The sequence below is a fragment of the Acinonyx jubatus genome, chromosome A2, assembly GCF_027475565.1.
Source record: "Acinonyx jubatus isolate Ajub_Pintada_27869175 chromosome A2, VMU_Ajub_asm_v1.0, whole genome shotgun sequence".
NCBI lineage: Eukaryota > Metazoa > Chordata > Mammalia > Carnivora > Felidae > Acinonyx > Acinonyx jubatus.
The window spans coordinates 153,404,751-153,423,064 of record NC_069383.1 but is presented as its reverse complement, the minus strand read 5'-3'; the positions used below and the strand labels follow the sequence as shown (position 1 = coordinate 153,423,064).

At 45.5% G+C, this 18,314-nt stretch overlaps 1 protein-coding gene across 6 annotated transcripts in view; it reads left to right on the top strand.

Moving 5' to 3' along the window:
• The window catches only part of NWD1 (NACHT and WD repeat domain containing 1), a 73,834-nt gene that overhangs the window by 41,291 nt on the left and 14,229 nt on the right, over positions 1-18,314 (top strand). For all 6 annotated transcript variants that reach the window (XM_053219695.1, XM_053219690.1, XM_053219692.1 and 3 more), the window contains 5 exons: positions 5,663-5,871; positions 8,987-9,259; positions 10,781-10,871; positions 15,969-16,123; positions 17,350-17,626. In XM_053219695.1, the coding sequence (XP_053075670.1) occupies positions 5,663-5,871; positions 8,987-9,259; positions 10,781-10,871; positions 15,969-16,123; positions 17,350-17,626 (1,005 nt within the window). The remainder of the gene's footprint in view (positions 1-5,662; positions 5,872-8,986; positions 9,260-10,780; positions 10,872-15,968; positions 16,124-17,349; positions 17,627-18,314) is intronic.

The following is an 18,314-nucleotide window of genomic DNA, read 5'->3' as shown; positions in this document are numbered from 1 at the left end:
GACCAACGAATTGTACCGTCATACATGGGATGGGGGAATTTCATGCTCGTGAATTATGTCTCAATAAAGATGTTAAAAATTATTTTATCGTTATGGAGCTTCTGGGTGGCTCAGTCTGTTGAGCAACCGACTCTCGATTTTGACTCAGGTCCTGATCCCAGGGTTGTGGGATCGAGCCCCGAGTCAGGCTCTGCATTGAGCATGGAGCCTGCTTAAGATTCTCTTTCTCCCTCTACCCCTCCTTCACTTGCACTCTCTCTCTCTCTCTCTCTCTCTCTCAAAAATATATGTCACTGCAATTTAAGTATGTACAGTTTTATAATTTTTTCTCAACATTTTGCCATAACCAATCTTTTATTTCCATTGAATCTTTTCTTTTTAAACAACTTTATTGAGGTGTAACTGACATACCATTTCACCTGTTTTAAGTGTAATGCAACAATTTTTAGATTTACTGAGTTGTACAACCATCACCCTAATGCTAGAACTTTCCATCACCCCAAGGAGTCCTCTCTGCACGGCCCGCCTTCTGTGGAGTACATCTCCACTCTCATGCCCAGCCCCATGGCAACCACCCATGTGCTTCCTGCATCTATCAACTTTCTGGTGCTGGACATTCGATGTGGAAGGAACAGTATCCGTATCAGTCGGAGGGCATTTACATTGTTTCCAACTTGAGGCTGTTAGGAATCTTGCTGTTGTGATCCATCCAGTGTCACATTTATCATGTTTAAATGCAGCAAAATATTTCATTCTTTTCAACAGATCGTGTTCCAGAATGTATTAAATGATTTTTAAAAATTTTTTTATTTTAACTTGTTTTATTTTTTATTATTATTTTATTATTTTTTTAGTGTTCATTTATTTTTGACAGAGAGAGAGGGCATGAGCGGGGGAGGGGAAGAGAGAGAGGAAGACACAGAATCTGAAACAGGCTTCAGGCTCTGAGATGTCAGCACAGAGCCTGACGCGGGGCTTGAACTCACGGACCCCGAGATCATGACCTGAGCCGAAGTCAGATGCTCAACCGACTGAGCCACCCAGGCGCCCCTTTTTTTTTATAAATTGACATCCAAATTGCTTAGCGTATACTGCAACAATGATTTCAGGAGTAGATTCCTTAGTGCCCCTTACCCATTTAGCCCATCCCCCCTCCCACAACCCCTCCCGTAACCCTCAGTTTGTTCTCCATATTTATGAGTCTCTTCTGTTTTGTCCCCCTCCCTGTTTTTATATTATTTTTGTTTCCCTTCCCTTATGTTCATCCGTTTTGTCTCTTAAAGAACTCACATGAGTGAAATCATATGATTTTTGTCTTTCTCTGACTAATTTCACTTAGCATAATACCCTCCAGTTCCGTCCACGTAGTTGCAAATGGCAAGATTCCATTCTTTTTCCTTGTCGAGTAATATTCCATTGTATATATATACCACATCTTCTTTATCCGTTCATCCACCGATGGACATTTGGGCTCTTTCCATACTTTGGCTACTGTTGATGGTGCTGCTCTAAACATGGGGGTGCATATGTCCCTTCGAAACAGCACACCTGTATCCCGTGGATAAATGCCTAGTAGTGCAATTGCTGGGTCGTAAAGTAGTTCTATTTTTAATTTTTTGAGAAACCTCCATACTGTTTTCCAGAGTGGCTGCACCAGCTTACATTCCCATTAAATGATTTTTTTTTAAATTTATTTTATTTCGGGGCACCTGGGTGGCTCAGTCAGTTAAGCGTCCGACTTTGGCTTAGGTCATGATCTCACAGTTTGTATGTTCAAGACCCCTGCGTCAGGCTCTGTGCTGACAGCTCAGCCTGGAGCCTGCTGAGGATTCTGTCTCTCTCTCTCTCTCTGCCCCTCCCCTGATCACTGTCTCTCTTTCTCTCTCAACATAAAAATCAAAACATTAAAAAGTTTTTTAAATGTATTTTTATTTCATTTATTTTTTTAAATTTTTGTTATTCAGGCTATTTCTGGTGTTCTGCTATTATGGATTCTACTGTGATGAATCTCTTTTTACTCTCATCAACATTTTTTTCCTTCTGTTGAATATTTCCAGTGAGTAGGAGTCTTGAACTGGAGGATGTGAGCATTTCTATGGGTTTTGAGAAGTGTATATGCAGCAGAATAAACTGCCCCCCCCCCCGACCCCAAAGCTGCCAGCATCAGATGTCCTCAACATATCCTTTTTTTCTTCCCAAGAGGTGGGAATGACGTGGGTACTGATAGAGTATCTGTCAGATTCCATTCATTTTATTATCATCAGGATGGCTAGTTTCACATAGGTCTATCCGATATTTGTATTTTTGTGTGCGTGGGCCATCTGTCCAGGACCTGAACCCATTTACCCATGGACCTTGATTCATTTTTTAAAAAGTCATCAGCGGGGCACCTGGGTAGCTCAGTCGGTTAAGTGTCCGACTTCAGCTCAGGTCATGATCTCACGGTTCGTGAGTTCGAGCCGCACGTCGGGCTCTGTGCCAACAGTTCAGAGCCTGGAGCCTGTTTCCGATTCTGTGTCTCCCTCTCTCTCTGCCCCTCCCCCACTCATACTCTGACTCTCTTTCTCTCTCAAAATAAGTAAACACACACACAAAAAATTTTCTTAAGTCATCAAAGTCTTATTATTTGTAATTAGGAAAACTCGGCAATCAGTTTACTGACAAAACGAAAAGCGTTACAGGCATGTGTAATAAGGAGAGTGAAAAGTTCCCATCACATGCCAGCAAGCTGGACGTGGTTTGCCCTGGTGTTTGCAAGAGATCTGATTGTGAAGTTCTCAGGAATGTGGTGAGGCAGTGATCACAGGCATTATCAAATATGAAATTTTAGAAGCTTGCAGTTAAGTCAATTCCATTAAAACAAGGTAATACATATCCACAGCTCATCACTTTCTTTTTTGTGTGTTTATTTATTTTGAGAGAGAGAGCGAATGTGAACAAGCTCCAGCAGGGGAGGGGCAGAGAGAGAGGTGGAGAGAGAGAATCCCAAGAAGAGAGAATCCCGAGCTGAGAGTGCAGAGCCCAACCTGGGGCTTGAATTCAAGAGCGGCGAGATCATGACCTGAGCAGAAACCGTGAATCAGACGCTTAACTTTAACCGACTGAGCCACCCAGACGCCCCAAAACTTATTACTTTCAAAGTATTATACGGCACTTTACTACCCGTGTGCTTGGCTACCATACCCGCAAGGCGGAAATGGGCTGCTACCGAACTCTCTTCACAACGTAATATTCAATGATGAGTCATGTTAATGGCTTGAAATCAACCATGGGCGGGAATAGTTACACCAAGGAAATTGACAAAATGCCACAAATCAGGGCTTCCCCCAACCCCTCTGGAGAGTCTGTTGTTCATCATTTATCAGCATATTGTTGTTCTAGTCCCTTCCCCCAGCAGGTGTTCGGATATACACAAATATATACAGTTTTATATAAGAGATAAAACTCCCTTTAGTCTCTCCCACCCTTCAGTCTCCGTGGAACTGATTGGTAGTCAGAGTTTATTAAATGCCAGAACTAATTTTTTTCTAGGCTTATGCAGATGTAGCTCTGTATAAGTTCATGTACTTTAAGTTTTTGTCAAAAGCAGATGGTACTATTTTATACACTGGGCTGTAACTTGCTTTTGTCACAATATATTGTAGAATATATTACGTAGAGGTTGAGAGCTTGAGTTCTGGGCTGGAGTCCTGGCTCCACGACTTATTAATCATGTGGTTTGGGATAAGTTACTGTACTCAGCTGTGCCTCAGTTTCCATATCTATGCAATGGGATAATAATAGTACCTCGCACAGTTTTTATGAGATTAAAGGAGTTTAATGCATGGAAACTACTAACCACTATGCTTGGCACATAGAAAGCCCTCTAAGTATTGGCTGTTGTAATAATTTATTATAGTTAGGTGTATATATACATCTATCTTATTATTTTTAATGGCTTTGTAAATATTCTTTATACAGATACACCATATTCTTTAACAACTCCCTTTTCATAAACAGGTTGTTTGCAATTTTCTTTTTATAAGACAATGCTGCAATTAACGTCTGACATCTTCACACACTTATGCTATTATTTCTATAGGACACATTTTTTTTTTAATTTTTTAATGTTTATTTATTTTTGAGAGAGAGAGAGAGAAAGAGCACGAGCAGGGGAGGGGCAGAGAGAGAGGGAGACACAGAATCTGAAGCGGGCTCCAGTCTCCAAGCTGTCAGCACAGAACCCGACGGGGTCTCAAACTCACGAGCCGAGAGATCATGACCCGAGCCGAAATCAGATGCTCAACCGACTGAGCCTCCCAGGCGCCCCTCTGTAAGACACATTCTTAAAAGTGGGATTTCTGAGTCAAATTCTATGCACATTTTTCCTTTTTCCCTTTTTTCTGAGCATTTTATTTTGAAATAATTCTAGACTCATAAGACGTTGCTAAAATAGTGCAGAAAAGTCCCACATACCGTTTATCCACCATAGAAATGCTCACATCCTCCAGTTCAAGACTCTTACTCATTGGAAATATTCAACAGAAGGTTGATGAGAGACTTTGCTGTATTCCTGGATCAGTTCTAGTAGTTTTTTGGTGGAATCTTTTGGGTTTTCCATATAGAGTAGCATGTCATCTGCGAAGAGTGAAAGTTTGACCTCCTTCTGGCCGATTTGGATGCCTTTTATTTCTTTGTGTTGTCTGATTGCTGAGGCTAAGACTTCCAGTACTATGTTGGATAGCAGTGGTGAGAGTGGACATCCCCGTCATGTTCCTGACCTTAGGGGGAAAGCTCTCAGTTTTTCCCCATTGAGGATGATATTAGCAGTGGGTCTTTCATATACGGCTTTTATGATCTTGAGATATGATCCTTCTATTCCTACTTTCTTGAGGGTTTTACCAAGAAAGGATGCTGTACTGCTTTCTCAAATGCTTTCTCTGCATCTATTGAGAGGATCATATGGTTCTTGTCCTTTCTTTTATTGATGTGATGAGTCACGTTAATTGTTTTGCGGATATTGAACCAGCCTTGCATCCCAGGTATAAATCCCACTTGGTCGTGGTGAATACTTCTTTTAATGTATTGTTGGATCCGGTTGGCTAGTATCTTGTTGAGGATTTTTACATCCATGTTCATCAGGGAAATTGGTCTATAGTTTTCCTTTTTAGTGGGGTCTCTGTCTGGTTTTAGAATCAAGGTAGCGCTGGCTTCATAGGAAGAGTGGACGTTTTCCTTCCATTTCTATTTTTTGGAACAACTTCAAAAGATTAGGTGTTAACTCTTCTTTAAATTTGTGGTAGAATTCCCCTGGAAAGCCATCTGGCCCTGGACTCTGGTTTTTGGGAGATTTTTGATTACTAATTCAATTTATTTACTGGTTATGGGTCTGTTCAAATTTTCTGTTTCTGCCTGTTTCAGTTTTAGTAGTTGATATGTTTCTAGGAATTTGTCCATTTCTCCCAGATTGCCCATTTTATTGGCGTATGATTGCTTGTAATATCAATTGTTGCAACTCTTAGTTTAGTTTTGCCACATTCCATCAGTTGTAATTTGGCTATGTTTGAAGCCATCATCTTTTCTTTGGTAAGCCAGGGAATTTCCAAACCAACAGGCATTTTGGTAGTTGGAAGGTCAAAATGTTTTCAGCTAATGTATTCTCCCCGACCCTGGTCTACTGCAGGAGAGGTGAGGTATGTGAAGGTGTTTGCCAAAGGGACACTTGCCCTCTCTGCCTCAAAGGACCATACACTGCGCTTGTGGAATCTACTGACTGGCCAGGAGAAATTCACCATTTGGGATGGAGGCTCAAAGGATCCTATGCACCCTGAGACCTGGAGTCTTCACTTGGATGAAACAAAGAAGGTTGTGTATTTGGCATCTGGCTCAAAGGTAACAAACACCTGCCCCTGTTTGCAAAGGAAAGAGACCAGAGCTTTCCAAGACAGTATATGCTGTTTCTATAAGGAGGGGCTCCCTGATAGGGGGTGGGTGTAAACAGGGGTACACAACCACTTGATAGGATGCTATCAGGGGTTTCAAACTTCACAGTTGGATTAGATGATTTCAATAGTTCTATCTGACCCTGAAGAATTGAGACCTTTCATCTTTTTTAACTTGGTCATTTTTAGTACTATGAATTTCCCTCTGAGTACAGCTTTACTTGAATCCCACAAACCTTGATACATCATATTACCATTTGCATTCAGTTTAAAATACATTTGGACTTCCCTTTTGATTTGTTCTTTATTCCATGGGCTATTTAGAAGTGTGGTATTTGGGGCTCCCGGGTGGCTCATTCGGTTAAGCGTCTGGCTTAGGCTCAGGTCATGATCTCACAGTTTGTGGGTCTGAGCCCTGCACCAGGGTCTATGCTGACAGTTCAGAACCTGGAGCCTGCTTCGGATTCTGTGTCTCCCTCTCTCTGCTCCTCCCCAGCTCATGCTCTCTATCTCTCAAGAATGAATAAACGTTAAAAAAATTTGTTTTTAAATTTGTTTTTAATGTTTAATTATTTTCGAGAGAGAGAGAGAAAAAGCACAATCAGGGAGGGCAGAGAGGGAGACACAGAATCCGCAGCAGGCTCCAGACTCTGGGCCGTCAGCACAGAGCCCGATGCAGGGCTCAAACCCATGAATCAGGAGATCATGACCTGAGCCAAAGTCGGACACCCAACTGACTGAGCCACCCAGGCACCCCAACGTTAAAACAATTATAAAAAAAAAAAAAGTATGCTATTCATTTCCAGATATTTGAAAGATTCCCAGATAGCTTACCTTTTTTTTCTCCCTAATTTAATTTCATTTGTATGATGAATCCTTTCATTTGAGATTCATTTTATGATCTTTTTCTGGTAAATGTCCCACCTGCAACTGAAAACAATGTGTATTCTGCTGTGTTATTCTTTTATATCACCTGTAACCCTATGATCTGATTGTGTTATGAATAGAGACACAGAAGAATAGTGAGTGAAAGCTTAGTAACTAAAGGCTTGGGAAAAAATCTCTAGCTAATTCCCAGGTGACTTCTTTGCAAGCTGAGTGATCTTGATACATTACCTTACCGCTCTGCTTCATCTACTAGATGAGATAATGACTAAAACATGTGGCATAGTGCTTGGTACATAGTAAGCACCAAATAATTAGTAGCTGTTAATTATTATATTTTATTAGTAAATGGAAGTTGTTCATGTAAGTAATATCAGTAGCTTATAAACTATGCTGTCCAGTGTGGGACATCACCATCCAGACATGGTTACTGAACACTTGAAATGTGCTTATTCTGGATTGAGATGTGCCCTAAGTTTAAAACACACTGGATTTCAAAGCCCTAGTATCATAAAAATGAGGTAACATATTTCAATGATAATTTTATATTGATTAAATGTTGAAATGATAACATTTGGACATATGGGTTAAGTAAAATGTATTATTTAAATTGCTCTCCCTTGTTTTTCTTACTTTTTTTTAATGTTTATTTTATTTTTGAGAGAGAGAGAGAGAGAGAGAGAGAGAGCAAGCAGTCGCCTGGGCGCACAAGTCGGGGAGGGACAGAGAGAGGAAGACAGAGGATCTGAAGCAGGCTCCCCGCTGTCAGCGGAGAGCCGGATGTGGGGCTCAAACTCACGAACTGTGAGATCATGACCCGAGACTGAGCCACACAGGCACCCTTCTTACTTTTTCTAAAGTGATTGATAAAAAATTTAAAGTCACATGCAGCTTGCCTTGTATTTTTACTGACGGTGCAGGCTTCAATATTAGAGAGGTGCTGACTGATTGCAAAACTGGTTAAAGAAATCATTTGGTTATCAGCAGAAGTCAGGAAAATACAGTAAAGAAGTAAGAAATGATAATAAACAATCCCTAAGACAAATGCTGTTAACATTTTACAGGGTTTTATTTTATGTGGGTTTCATACACATACACATGTGCATGTATGTATAACACAAAATGGGGACAAAAACATATATGAAGCTATAGATGCAGTTTTAGAAATCTATTTTATTTGTCCATGACCTTAAGCATTCTTCAAAAACAGCATGCTTAGTGACTTCCTAAGATTGCCTTGCATGACTCCATGGTAGTTATGTACCTGATCCCTTACTGCTGGACAGCTAAGTTGTTTCCAGTTCCTTGCACCTTCAAATAATTGAGGCAACTTTCCTTCTACATAGATCTTTGTATCTCTCCATATTTCTTTAGAGTAAACCCCAGGGGTGCCTGGGTGGCTCAGTCGGTTAAGCATCTGACTTCGGCTCAGGTCATGATCTCACGGTTCGTGAATTCCAGCCCCGCGTTGGGCTCTGTGCTGACAGCTCAGAGCCTGGAGCTGCCCAATTTTGTGTCTCCAATTTTGTGTGCTTCCAATTCTGTGTCTCCCTCTCTGCCCCTCCCCTGCTCGCACTCTCTCGAGAATAAATAAACATTTAAAAAAAATTTTTTTAGAGTAAACCCCAAAAGGAGAATTAATGGGCAAATGTTTACTATTTAAATGGTTACTGTCAATTAAAAAAGGTACTTTTTCTGGTGAGGTTAAATATGAAATCTGCTCTGATCAGTAATTACTTGAGGTGAACATATATGTGAATGTACACGGCGTGGCTAACTTTGCTCTCATTCTTGAGGCTGTCACTTTGGAGAAATTTTAGGTTCGTGGAAAAGCGGTAGAGCTATTAGAAAGAGTTCCCATATGCCCTTCTGTTCAGTCTCCTGTAATGTCAACATCTTACATAACCAGGGTACATTCGCCACAGCTAAGACATTAATATTGGTCATTTCTATCAGCCCAACGCAGACTTCACTTGGATTGCATCAAGTTTTCCACCAATGTCCTTTTGCTGTTCTAGGCTCTAATCCAGGATGTGTCTCCCGCCTGCCTTGTTTGGAACTGCCAACGCTGAAAAGGAAATGCATGCACTACGAAAAGCACGGGTTTTGCGTTTGCCCCTGGAAAACCCGCCACCCAGGTCTCTCACAGAGATTTCTCTTCCTTTTCACGACTCCATTAGGTCAGTGCGTGGCATCTAGAAACTGCAGAACTGGTTTTCCAGATCCTGGGAGATCCCTCTGACTGCTGGGTGTATGCAGGAGTGCTGGCTTCCCGGGCCACGCTGCTGACCGTGTCCCAGGGTGGCGTGGCCGGCCTGTGGAGCTCAGCCACAGGAAAGCCGCAGGGGAGGCAACATTTATCCAGCATCAAGGAAGAAACGCCTACCTGTGGGGTCTCGCTCCAGAAGCAGGGGAAGATGGTCACCGGGTTCAGCAAGGGCTCCGTCTCCTTGGTAAGCTGCTTTACTGAGTGTGACGCCCACATTGCTTGGCCCCAAAGTGCCCAATGTCTTCACCTTCGGTCATTTTTTATTTTTTATTTATTTTATTTTATTTATTTATATTTATTTTATTTTTGAGAGAGAGAGAGAGACAGAGCCTGAGCAGGGGAGGGGTAGAGAAGGAGGGCAACACAGAATCCAAAGCAGGCTCCAGGCTCCGAGCTGCAAGCACAGAGCCCGACACGGGGCTCGAACCCACGCACCGCGAGACCCTGACCTGAGCCGAAGTCAGACACTTCACCGACTTGAGCCACCCGGGCGCCCCTACCTTTGATCTTTTAATAAATGACATTTGGCTTCTTAATTCTAGGGATTTGCAACTCTGTGCGTTTCAGGAAACCTCTCTTGGTGTCTCCTGGGGGCCGGCCAATATGGGTAATTGTTGGCACTCGGTCCTGACAAAAATGTCTCGAGGCATTGCCAGCTCTTGGCCGGCGAGGGTGGCACAAAATCGCCCTCCCAGCCTTTGAGAACCACTGCCCCCGACGCATTACGTAAAAGCAAACTTGCAGAACAGTATCTATGACGGATGGTGCAAAAAAGGATGGTTGTGTAAATGCTCACCTGTGCAAGCAGGTGCTCACAAAGTAGACAACAGCCCCTTCTGGGGTGAAGGGACAAAGGCAGGAAGGGTGGAGAGGTGTTCCTGATGTGCTCTGGATACTTCTCCCCCCCCCCCCCCATCTTATACAGTATTGTTTAACTCTCTAAGTTTTAAAAGAAACATTTTTTTTTCAATCAGCAGTTAAAAAAATCAACCGTGAGAGCCATGAGGAAATTCATTTCTCCCGCCCCCACTACATGAAGGTGGACAAATATATTTTTTTAAACATTGGCTTGGATTAGTGCCAACAACTCACTTTTCTTGGCCCCCGAGGCGTCCCGTCTGTGCCCCTCCCGGAGGTAATGAATGTAAAGTTTTTGGCTCTCGGCCTGGTGGCTGTCAGACGCTCAAAAATCAGTAGCTGAGAAGCCAATATTGCACCGTATATTAACTAACTAAAATTTAAATTAAAAAAATAATCCGTAGCTGAATTGGGGCTGCAGGATTGAGGAAAGAACCATCCTCTTCGATCTGAACAGAATCAGTCCTGCAACTCGGGAATGGGAGTTTCCATCTTATTTGAGATCTCCAGAGCTCCTCTGGAGGCAGGAAACAAGTGCCGGAATGTTCTCCGGGTGCCTGAGCTAGTTACAAAAACAGTATCAATGGTAATAATAAGAGCTACCACGCTGGGAGGGCTGACTATGTGCAGGTTGGGGGGGGAACCATTCTGCACGATTCTTAGCCCATGATGGTCCTATGTGGTCGTCCTGTATCATCGCCCATTTAATAGATGAGGAAACTGAGGTACCCAAGGGCTAAGGAATTTTCCTGGAAGCTGGTGAGTGACAGAGCCTTGCATTCAAACTCTTGACCCTGGACTCTTAACCCTGTGGAAATGCTTGATGGGCATCCTTGACTTTGCACAGATTTCCCCCGAAGGAGACAGCCTGCTGGAGAAGCTTCCAGAATCTGTGAGGTTCCTGGTAGTCTCTGAAGACGAGTCCCTTCTCGCTGCAGGTAGTGTCTAACTCTTATTCGGAGCCATGGTGGCGGGGGGGGGGGGGGCAACTCTGGATTTGGTTGGAAGTGGACAGGGGTTTGGAGCGAGGGGGGCCATTCAAGACCCGTGGCTGGCAAAACCTTTTCTGAAAGGCCGCAGACCCAGTGGTCCCTGTCACACCTGTAACGTGAAAGCCTCCACAGATGATATTTCAAGTGGGGCTGGCTGTGTGCCACTAAGACTTTGTTGATGGATGCCCAAATTTGGATTTTGTATCCTTTTCACATGTCACAAAATAGTAGTCTTATAGTTATTTATTTTTTCAACGATTTAAAATCGTAAAAACTATCCTGACCTCACGGGTCACACAGAAATAGATGCCAGGCCAGTTTTGGCCCCCGGGCTGCAGCTTTCCCTGTTCGGGGTAAACCTAGCCTTTCTGTGCTTCTGGTTCATTTGAGATGAGGGTGCTTATCCCTGCCAGTCACAGGGATTAAGGAGTGCTGCATGAGAGGATGGGGTGCTCCCAGGGAGGAGCCAGGCAATGCAACCCCTACAATAAGGTAGCCACAAAAAAGTGTGGTTGGTGCTATAACCAGACAAGAATCGGGGGTCATGGGAGTGGGTGATAGAGTTTTCTTCTTCTGTCTGAAACAGGGAAGGCTTCCTAGGGGGTGACCAGCAGACAATCTGCAGCCCGATTAAAGAAAAAAAAAAAAAGACTATTTTTTCTTTCTCTCTTTTTCTTTTAACGGTTATTTATTTTCGAGAGGGCGCAAGTGGGGGAGGGACAGAGAGAGGGGGGACAGAGGATCTGAAGCGGCGATGTGGGGCTTTAACTCACGAACTGTGAGATCATGACCGGAGCCAAAGTCATACGCTCAACTGACTGAGCCTCCCAGGTGCCCCCAAAAAGACTATTTTGTTTAAAGGTCAGTTTGGGCGATGCCTGGCTGGCCCAGTCGGAGGAGTGTGTGACTCTTGATCTCAGCGGTGGTGAGTTCGAACCCCATGTTGGATGTAGAGATTGCTTAAATAAATAAATATTAAAAATATATATATATCATAGGGTGCATGGGGTAGCTCAGTTAGTTGAGCATCCAACTCTTGATTTCAGCTCAGGTCTTGATCTCATGATTCATGGGATCTAGCCCCACATTGGGCTATGCACTGACAGCACGGAGCCTGCCTATGATTCTCTCTCTCCCTCTCTCTCTCTCTCTCTCTCTCTGCCTCTCTTTCTCTTCTCAAAAAAAAAAAAAAAAAAGAACTTAAAAAAAAATAAAGATCGGATTTGGGTTCACAGCCAAGTTGAGCAGAAAGTACAGAGATTTCCCGCAAACCCCCTATATTCCCCCCACTCCGTACTCTCATGCAGCCTCCTCCAATATCAACACCCCCCACTGGAGGGGTGCATTTGCTACAGTCAATGAACCTGCATTGACACATCATCATCCCCAAAGTCTGTAGTTTACATTATGGTCATTCTGGCTGTTGCGCCTTCTATGGATTTGGACAAATGTGTAATGGCGTATATCCACCATTATAACCTCAGATAGGGTAATTTCATTGCCCTAAAATCAGCCCTGATTTTTATAAGGGGTCAGAGGAACTGTAGACCAGTGCTGTCCAGTAATGCAAGCCACAAATGTGAGCCACATTTATAACTGAATGTTCTCATGACCCTATTTAAATTTTGTGAACGTTTATTTATTATTGAGAGACAGAGACAGAGCATGAGCATGGGAGGGGCAGAGAGAGAGGGAGACACAGAATCCGAAGCAGGCTCCAGGCTCTGAGCCGTCAGCCCGGAGCCCGACGCGGGGCTCGAACTCACAAACCGTAAGATCATGACCTGAGCCGAAGTCATACGCTTAACCAACTGAGCCGCCCAGGTGCCCTGGCATGACCCTATTTAAAAAGGCAAAAAGACACAGGTGTCATTCATGTGAATAATATATCTTATTTAACCCAATACACTCTAAAAATTTAACATGAAATTGACATAAAAATTCTTAACGGTATTTTTCACAGTCGTTTAAGAGTCCAACTTCGGCTCAGGTCACCATCCCCAGGTTCGTGAGTTCGAGCCCCATGCCGGGCTCCGTGCTGACAGCTCGGAGCCTGGAGCCTGCTTCAGATTCTGTGTCTCCCTCTCTGTCTGCCCCTCCCCCGCTCGTTCGTGCTCTGTCTTTCTCTCTCAAAAATAACCAAACTAAAAAAAAAATAAATGACAAAATTCTCGCGCGAAGATTATGCAACCTGGCACGTGTTCTACACCAACAGCTCATCTCGACTTGGACCAGCCACATGAAGAGCCACATGTGGCTCGTGGTGATGGCTCCTGCACATCTTCCGTCCAGTTTCCAAAAGAATCTTAGGTGGCACAAGTATGCGCGAAAGGCAGCATGGGAAACAGGGACGTGAGAAGAAAGATGAACAAAGGGTACAGGCACAGACTGGAATCAGGACTGAGGTCAAGGGCACTGAAGACCCCAGTGACCTAGAAACCTGTTACAGCGGGTTTCACGTGTGGCTCTTTCCAGCGGCCAATGAGGAGAAGCCCGAGCAGTTTCCCCATCCGCAGCTTCGGGAACCCACCTGTTGCTCTAGAAGAGGTAGCCCAATCCCAACTTAGCTAAGATCAGGCACGGATTTCTTTCCAGTGTCAGAAATGGAATTGTGGTTCAGGGGGTCCCTTGGATTAAGATCAGCAAAGGGTAGAGGTGTGTGGGGCTGAGTTCAGAAGACACCAGGCCCAAGCTTCCAGGTGTCCCCTCCCCGTGGAGTCATGTGGACAGCGCTTACTTCTGTCAGCGACCGTGTGTGACAACAGCACCGACCGGGGGAGCTCAACCAGCCTTGGCGTCCAGGATTTTTACCAGGGTTTGATTATGGAGACACAGCTGATCACCTGCCCGGCTGACCTCGGTCTCCCAACACCCCCCCCCCCCCCCGAGGTCAAGCTGATACCGCGTGTCCCAAAGCTCCCACTGCCAAACACACGTGAGCGTTGGCCATCCCGTGTGGCCCAAGGCCTCAAGTAAAACAAGGATACTTTTTTTTAATGCTTATTTATTTTTGAGAGATAGGGAGAGAGAGTGCGAGTGGGGGAAGGGCAGAGAGAGAGGGGGAAGGGCAGAGACGGAGGGGGACAGAAGATCCAAAGCGGGCTCCGTGCTGACAGCAGAGAGCCCGATGTGGGGCTCGAACTCACAAACGGTGAGATCATGACCTGAGCCGAAACTAGACACTTAACTGAATCAGCCACCCCGGGGCCCCCACAAGGACACTTTTATCAAGGAGGACATTCTAAGGGCTTAGAGGGCACCTCTCAGGAGCCTGGCAAGGGCCAAACCATTCACGTGCAGAACAGGGACACTCAGGCCTGCTGAGTTAACCCTTTCCTGCACACGAATGGGATGCAAATATCCTTGGACAGCAGATATCCTGATGCACTCGATCCGTTTCCCATAACATCCTTCTGTGTGAGCCTCAGGTTCAAGTGTAGTTCAATAAAACAATTGCATGGAGGGCCTGGAGAGGCAATCAGATGGCGGCCAGCCCCCAGCTGACTTGACTCAGGGGTTTCCAGGAGTCTAAACTGGGCTGGTGCAGGCCACGTGCATAGCACAAGAGTCCCACACCATCCCCCCTGCCCCCACCACGCCCCGGCCTGCATGATCTGGCCTTGGGGCCCTCTTTCCTGCACTGCCAGGGGCCCTCTTAACAAAACACTTCACCCAGCCCATATTTGGATCACAATGAGCAATCCCCCTTGGGTGGGGTGCCGAGTAAAATATAGAACGCCCAGTGAAACTTCAGATAAACAACAAATCAACTTTTCAGTATAAATATACCCCACGTAATATTTGGGATCTACTTCTGCTAATAATAGCAATTTCACTGTTTATCTGAAATTCTAGTCCAACGGCACTGTCCTGTTGGGCGTTTTGTTTTGTTTTGTGTTAAATCTAGCAAGGCTCTCCCTCCCTCCCCTCCCCCTCCTTCACTCTGCTCTACCCACACTGGCCTCTGTGCTGCCCCTGAGACACACACGCAGGCCTTTCCTACCTCCTGGTCATCCCAGGCTGTTCCCACCCTTCCAGGGCCTGCCACCTTCTCAGATGTCCGCTCAAAGGTCCTGTGGTTGCTGTAACAAACTACCACATAAATGTGGTGGCTCAAAACAATAGAAATCTCTTTCCTCACAATTCTAGAGGCCAGAAGTCCAAAATCAAGATGTGGGCAGGGGCGCTTGGCTGGCTCAGTCAGTTAAGCGTCTGACTCTTAGTTTCGGCGCAGGTCATGATCTCACGGTTTGTGGGTTTGAGTCCCGCATTGGGCTCTGTGCTGATAGCGGGAAGCCTGCTTGGGATTCTCTCTCTCTCCCTGTCTCTACCCCTCCCCTGCTCATGCTCTGTCTCTCTTCCCCCCTCTCTCTAAATAAATAAGTAAATAAACTTTAAAAAATTACTCAAAAAAAAAAAATGTGGGTAGGGTCATGGTCCCTCCAAAGCCTCCAGAGAAGAACCCTTTTTTGCCCCTTCTAGTTTCTGCCTTGTGATTCTTTGACTTGTGGCCACATTTCTCTGGTCTCCCCCTTCATGCCTTGTCTGCCACGTGTCTCTGTGTCATTTTTTTCTCATGGCAGCCAGTCCCCTTGACTTCATTGCCCTTATCGCAGATTCCAACTATTATCCTGTCCTTCCTATCCTCCTCCCTACCCCCTTCCTCCCTCCCTTCCTTCCCTCTGTCTTCAAAACATATCTACCTTATGTCCACCTTTTGCTGGGTTCTGGGATACCAGGAGCAGCCCCAACAGGCGGTCCCAGCCCTCTGGAAACTCACAGTCTTGTGATAATAAATAACTTGGCTGTTTTCTGCAAGGTTATTGATCGCTGTTTTCAGCTGCTGCCCCCACCCCCCACCTCCCACCCCTGCACCTGACAACTCTAGGCTGTGTGATGGCCTGGGCCCTGTCTCTCTTGTTCGCCACCGTGTTGCTTCCACAGCCAAGTAGTCGGTGCTCAAAAAAATCTTTGTTGACTAAACTGAACTCCTGTCAAGCTCCTCCAGGAATGAAAGGGATAATCCCATCCCTGCCCTTTCAGGGTTTGGAAGATCCGTCCGGATATTCTTGGCAGACTCACAGGGGTTTCATCGATTCATGGCCACCGACCTTGAACACGAGGACACCGTGGAGACAGCCAGTTTTGGTCCTGAGAACAATCTGATTGTCACTGGGTCCCGGGACGCACTCATTCAGGTCAGAGGTCATCCTCACTCCGCCTCTGGAATAGAAAAGTATAATTCTTGAGGTCTCCCAGGAAGGGGATAGCATTCCCACGGAACCTGAAAAAACGGGGAGGATTTTGGCCTTCAGAGTGGAGAAGGGTTGGGAGGAAATGGCAGAAAATTCCCACCGAGCTCAAAGTTCTCACTCTGGTGGGAAAAGCACATACTAAAGTAACAGTTCTCTGACGTTCTGGCCTTAGGACCTCCTTGCATTCTTAAAGGTTCTCAAGGATCCCAAAGATTCTCAATAAGTGGGTTATATCAGTTTGATTTATAGATTTATATATTGGATTTACATATTATTAACAAATGATTTATTTGGGGAATAGTTTTAGGAGGTACAGAAGAGTTGCCACGAAAGTACAGGGAGTCCCCATATATACATATTTATCTCGTCTACACCCTGCTTGCCTTGATGTTACCATCTCATGTCCCCCCCCCCCCCCCCCCCGGGCCCTTTATCAAAACTGAAACATTTATATTGGGACAATACTGTTACTAACCGATCTGCAAATTCTTCTGTAGGTTCACCAGCTTTCCCACAAATGTCCTCTTTTTCTTTATTCTGGGATCCAGTCTAGGATCCTGCGTTGCATTTGGTCCCTGATGGTAATTACCATATTAAAAATTAGCAGCGAGGACATCCAAAAATACTTCTCCGTTGATTCATGAACAGTACGTGTCAATGTAATAACACACTTTTACGAAAATCCTGTAGTTTCTGAAACAAACAAACAGACAAAACTCACGAGAAGAGTGGCGTGGTTGCGCATTTCGACGAATCTCTTTCGTGTCTGGCTCAATAGGAGACCGTTGGCTTCTCGTACTTGATTCTGCATTCTCTGATCTGGTGTGACATCTCATGTCCCATAGCTTCTGGAAACCTCCACCGCTCCTTTGTGAGAGGAAGAGAGTAGGAAAGGCAAATGGCATCTTGAATTATGATGAAAACAGTTTTGTGTTTGCAAGCCCTCCTGAAAATGCCTGGCAGTACCCTCCAGGGGTTCCCTGGACCACACTTTGAGAACTGCTGTGGTAGTGGCCCGGTGAGGGGTGGGGAGGTTTGAGGGGGTGGAGAAGGCCCTTGAACTGCAGCCTGAGAATTCACCAGAGGTGGACAAATGGGTTCATGCATATTTCTTAGCTATGACAGCGTAAGGAAGAAGTCAGCTTTGGCCCTCTGCTGTCCATCCTCAGGTGTGGAGTCTGTCGGAGCAGGGGACCCTGCTGGATGTTTTGGAAGGCGTCGGGGCCCCCGTGAGCCTGTTGGTCTGGGGTGGGGCCTTGGTGGCATCTGCTTCCCAGCAGTCCTCGTCTTTCAAAGTCTGGGATCTCACGTCTGTGCAGCAGCCGAGGGCCTCTACCCCGTTTCTGGATCGCACTGGCCTCACTGCGGTATCACACGATGGAAGCTACGTTTACTTCCCCAAGATTGGGGACAAGAACAAAGTCACCATTTGGGACTTAGCAGAAGGTTTGTAAGATATAAGCACGGCCATTTGTGTGGGTAAGAACCAAAGCTCCTGTCCAGGACTGCTTGGGTTCTTTTAACCAGACACCAGAGGCTGGGCGTTTTAAACGACAGACGTTTACTTCTCACGGTTCTGGAGGCTGGGAAGGCCAAGGCCAAGGCACTGGCGGATCCGTGTCTGGTGACAGCCGGCTTCCTGGTTGCAGATGGCCACTTTCTCATTAGGTCTCACAGGAGTGCAAGCCCTCTTGTCCCCTGTATAAGGGCACTTATCCCATCATGGGGGCTCCGCCCTCACATGGCCAAATCACCTCACAAAGCCTTCTGGCCAACGCCATCACATTATGGGCTGGGGTTTCGACACGCAAATTTGAAGGGACACACTCAGGGGCGCCTGGGTGGCTCAGTCGGTTGAACGTCCGACTTCGACCAGGTCACGATCTCGCGGTCCATGACTTTGAGCCCCGCGTCGGGCTCTGTGCTGACTGCTCAGAGCCTGCAGCCTGTTTCACATTCTGTGTCTCCCTCTCTCTCTGCCCCTCCACCGTTCATGCTCTGTCTCTCTCAGTCTCAAAAATAAATAAACGTTGAAGGGACACATTCAGTCCATAGCACCCCCATAACTGCAGTCAGGTTGACAGTGGCTAATAAAAATCAGGACTTGATGTGATAAATTTCCAGCATGTGGGTA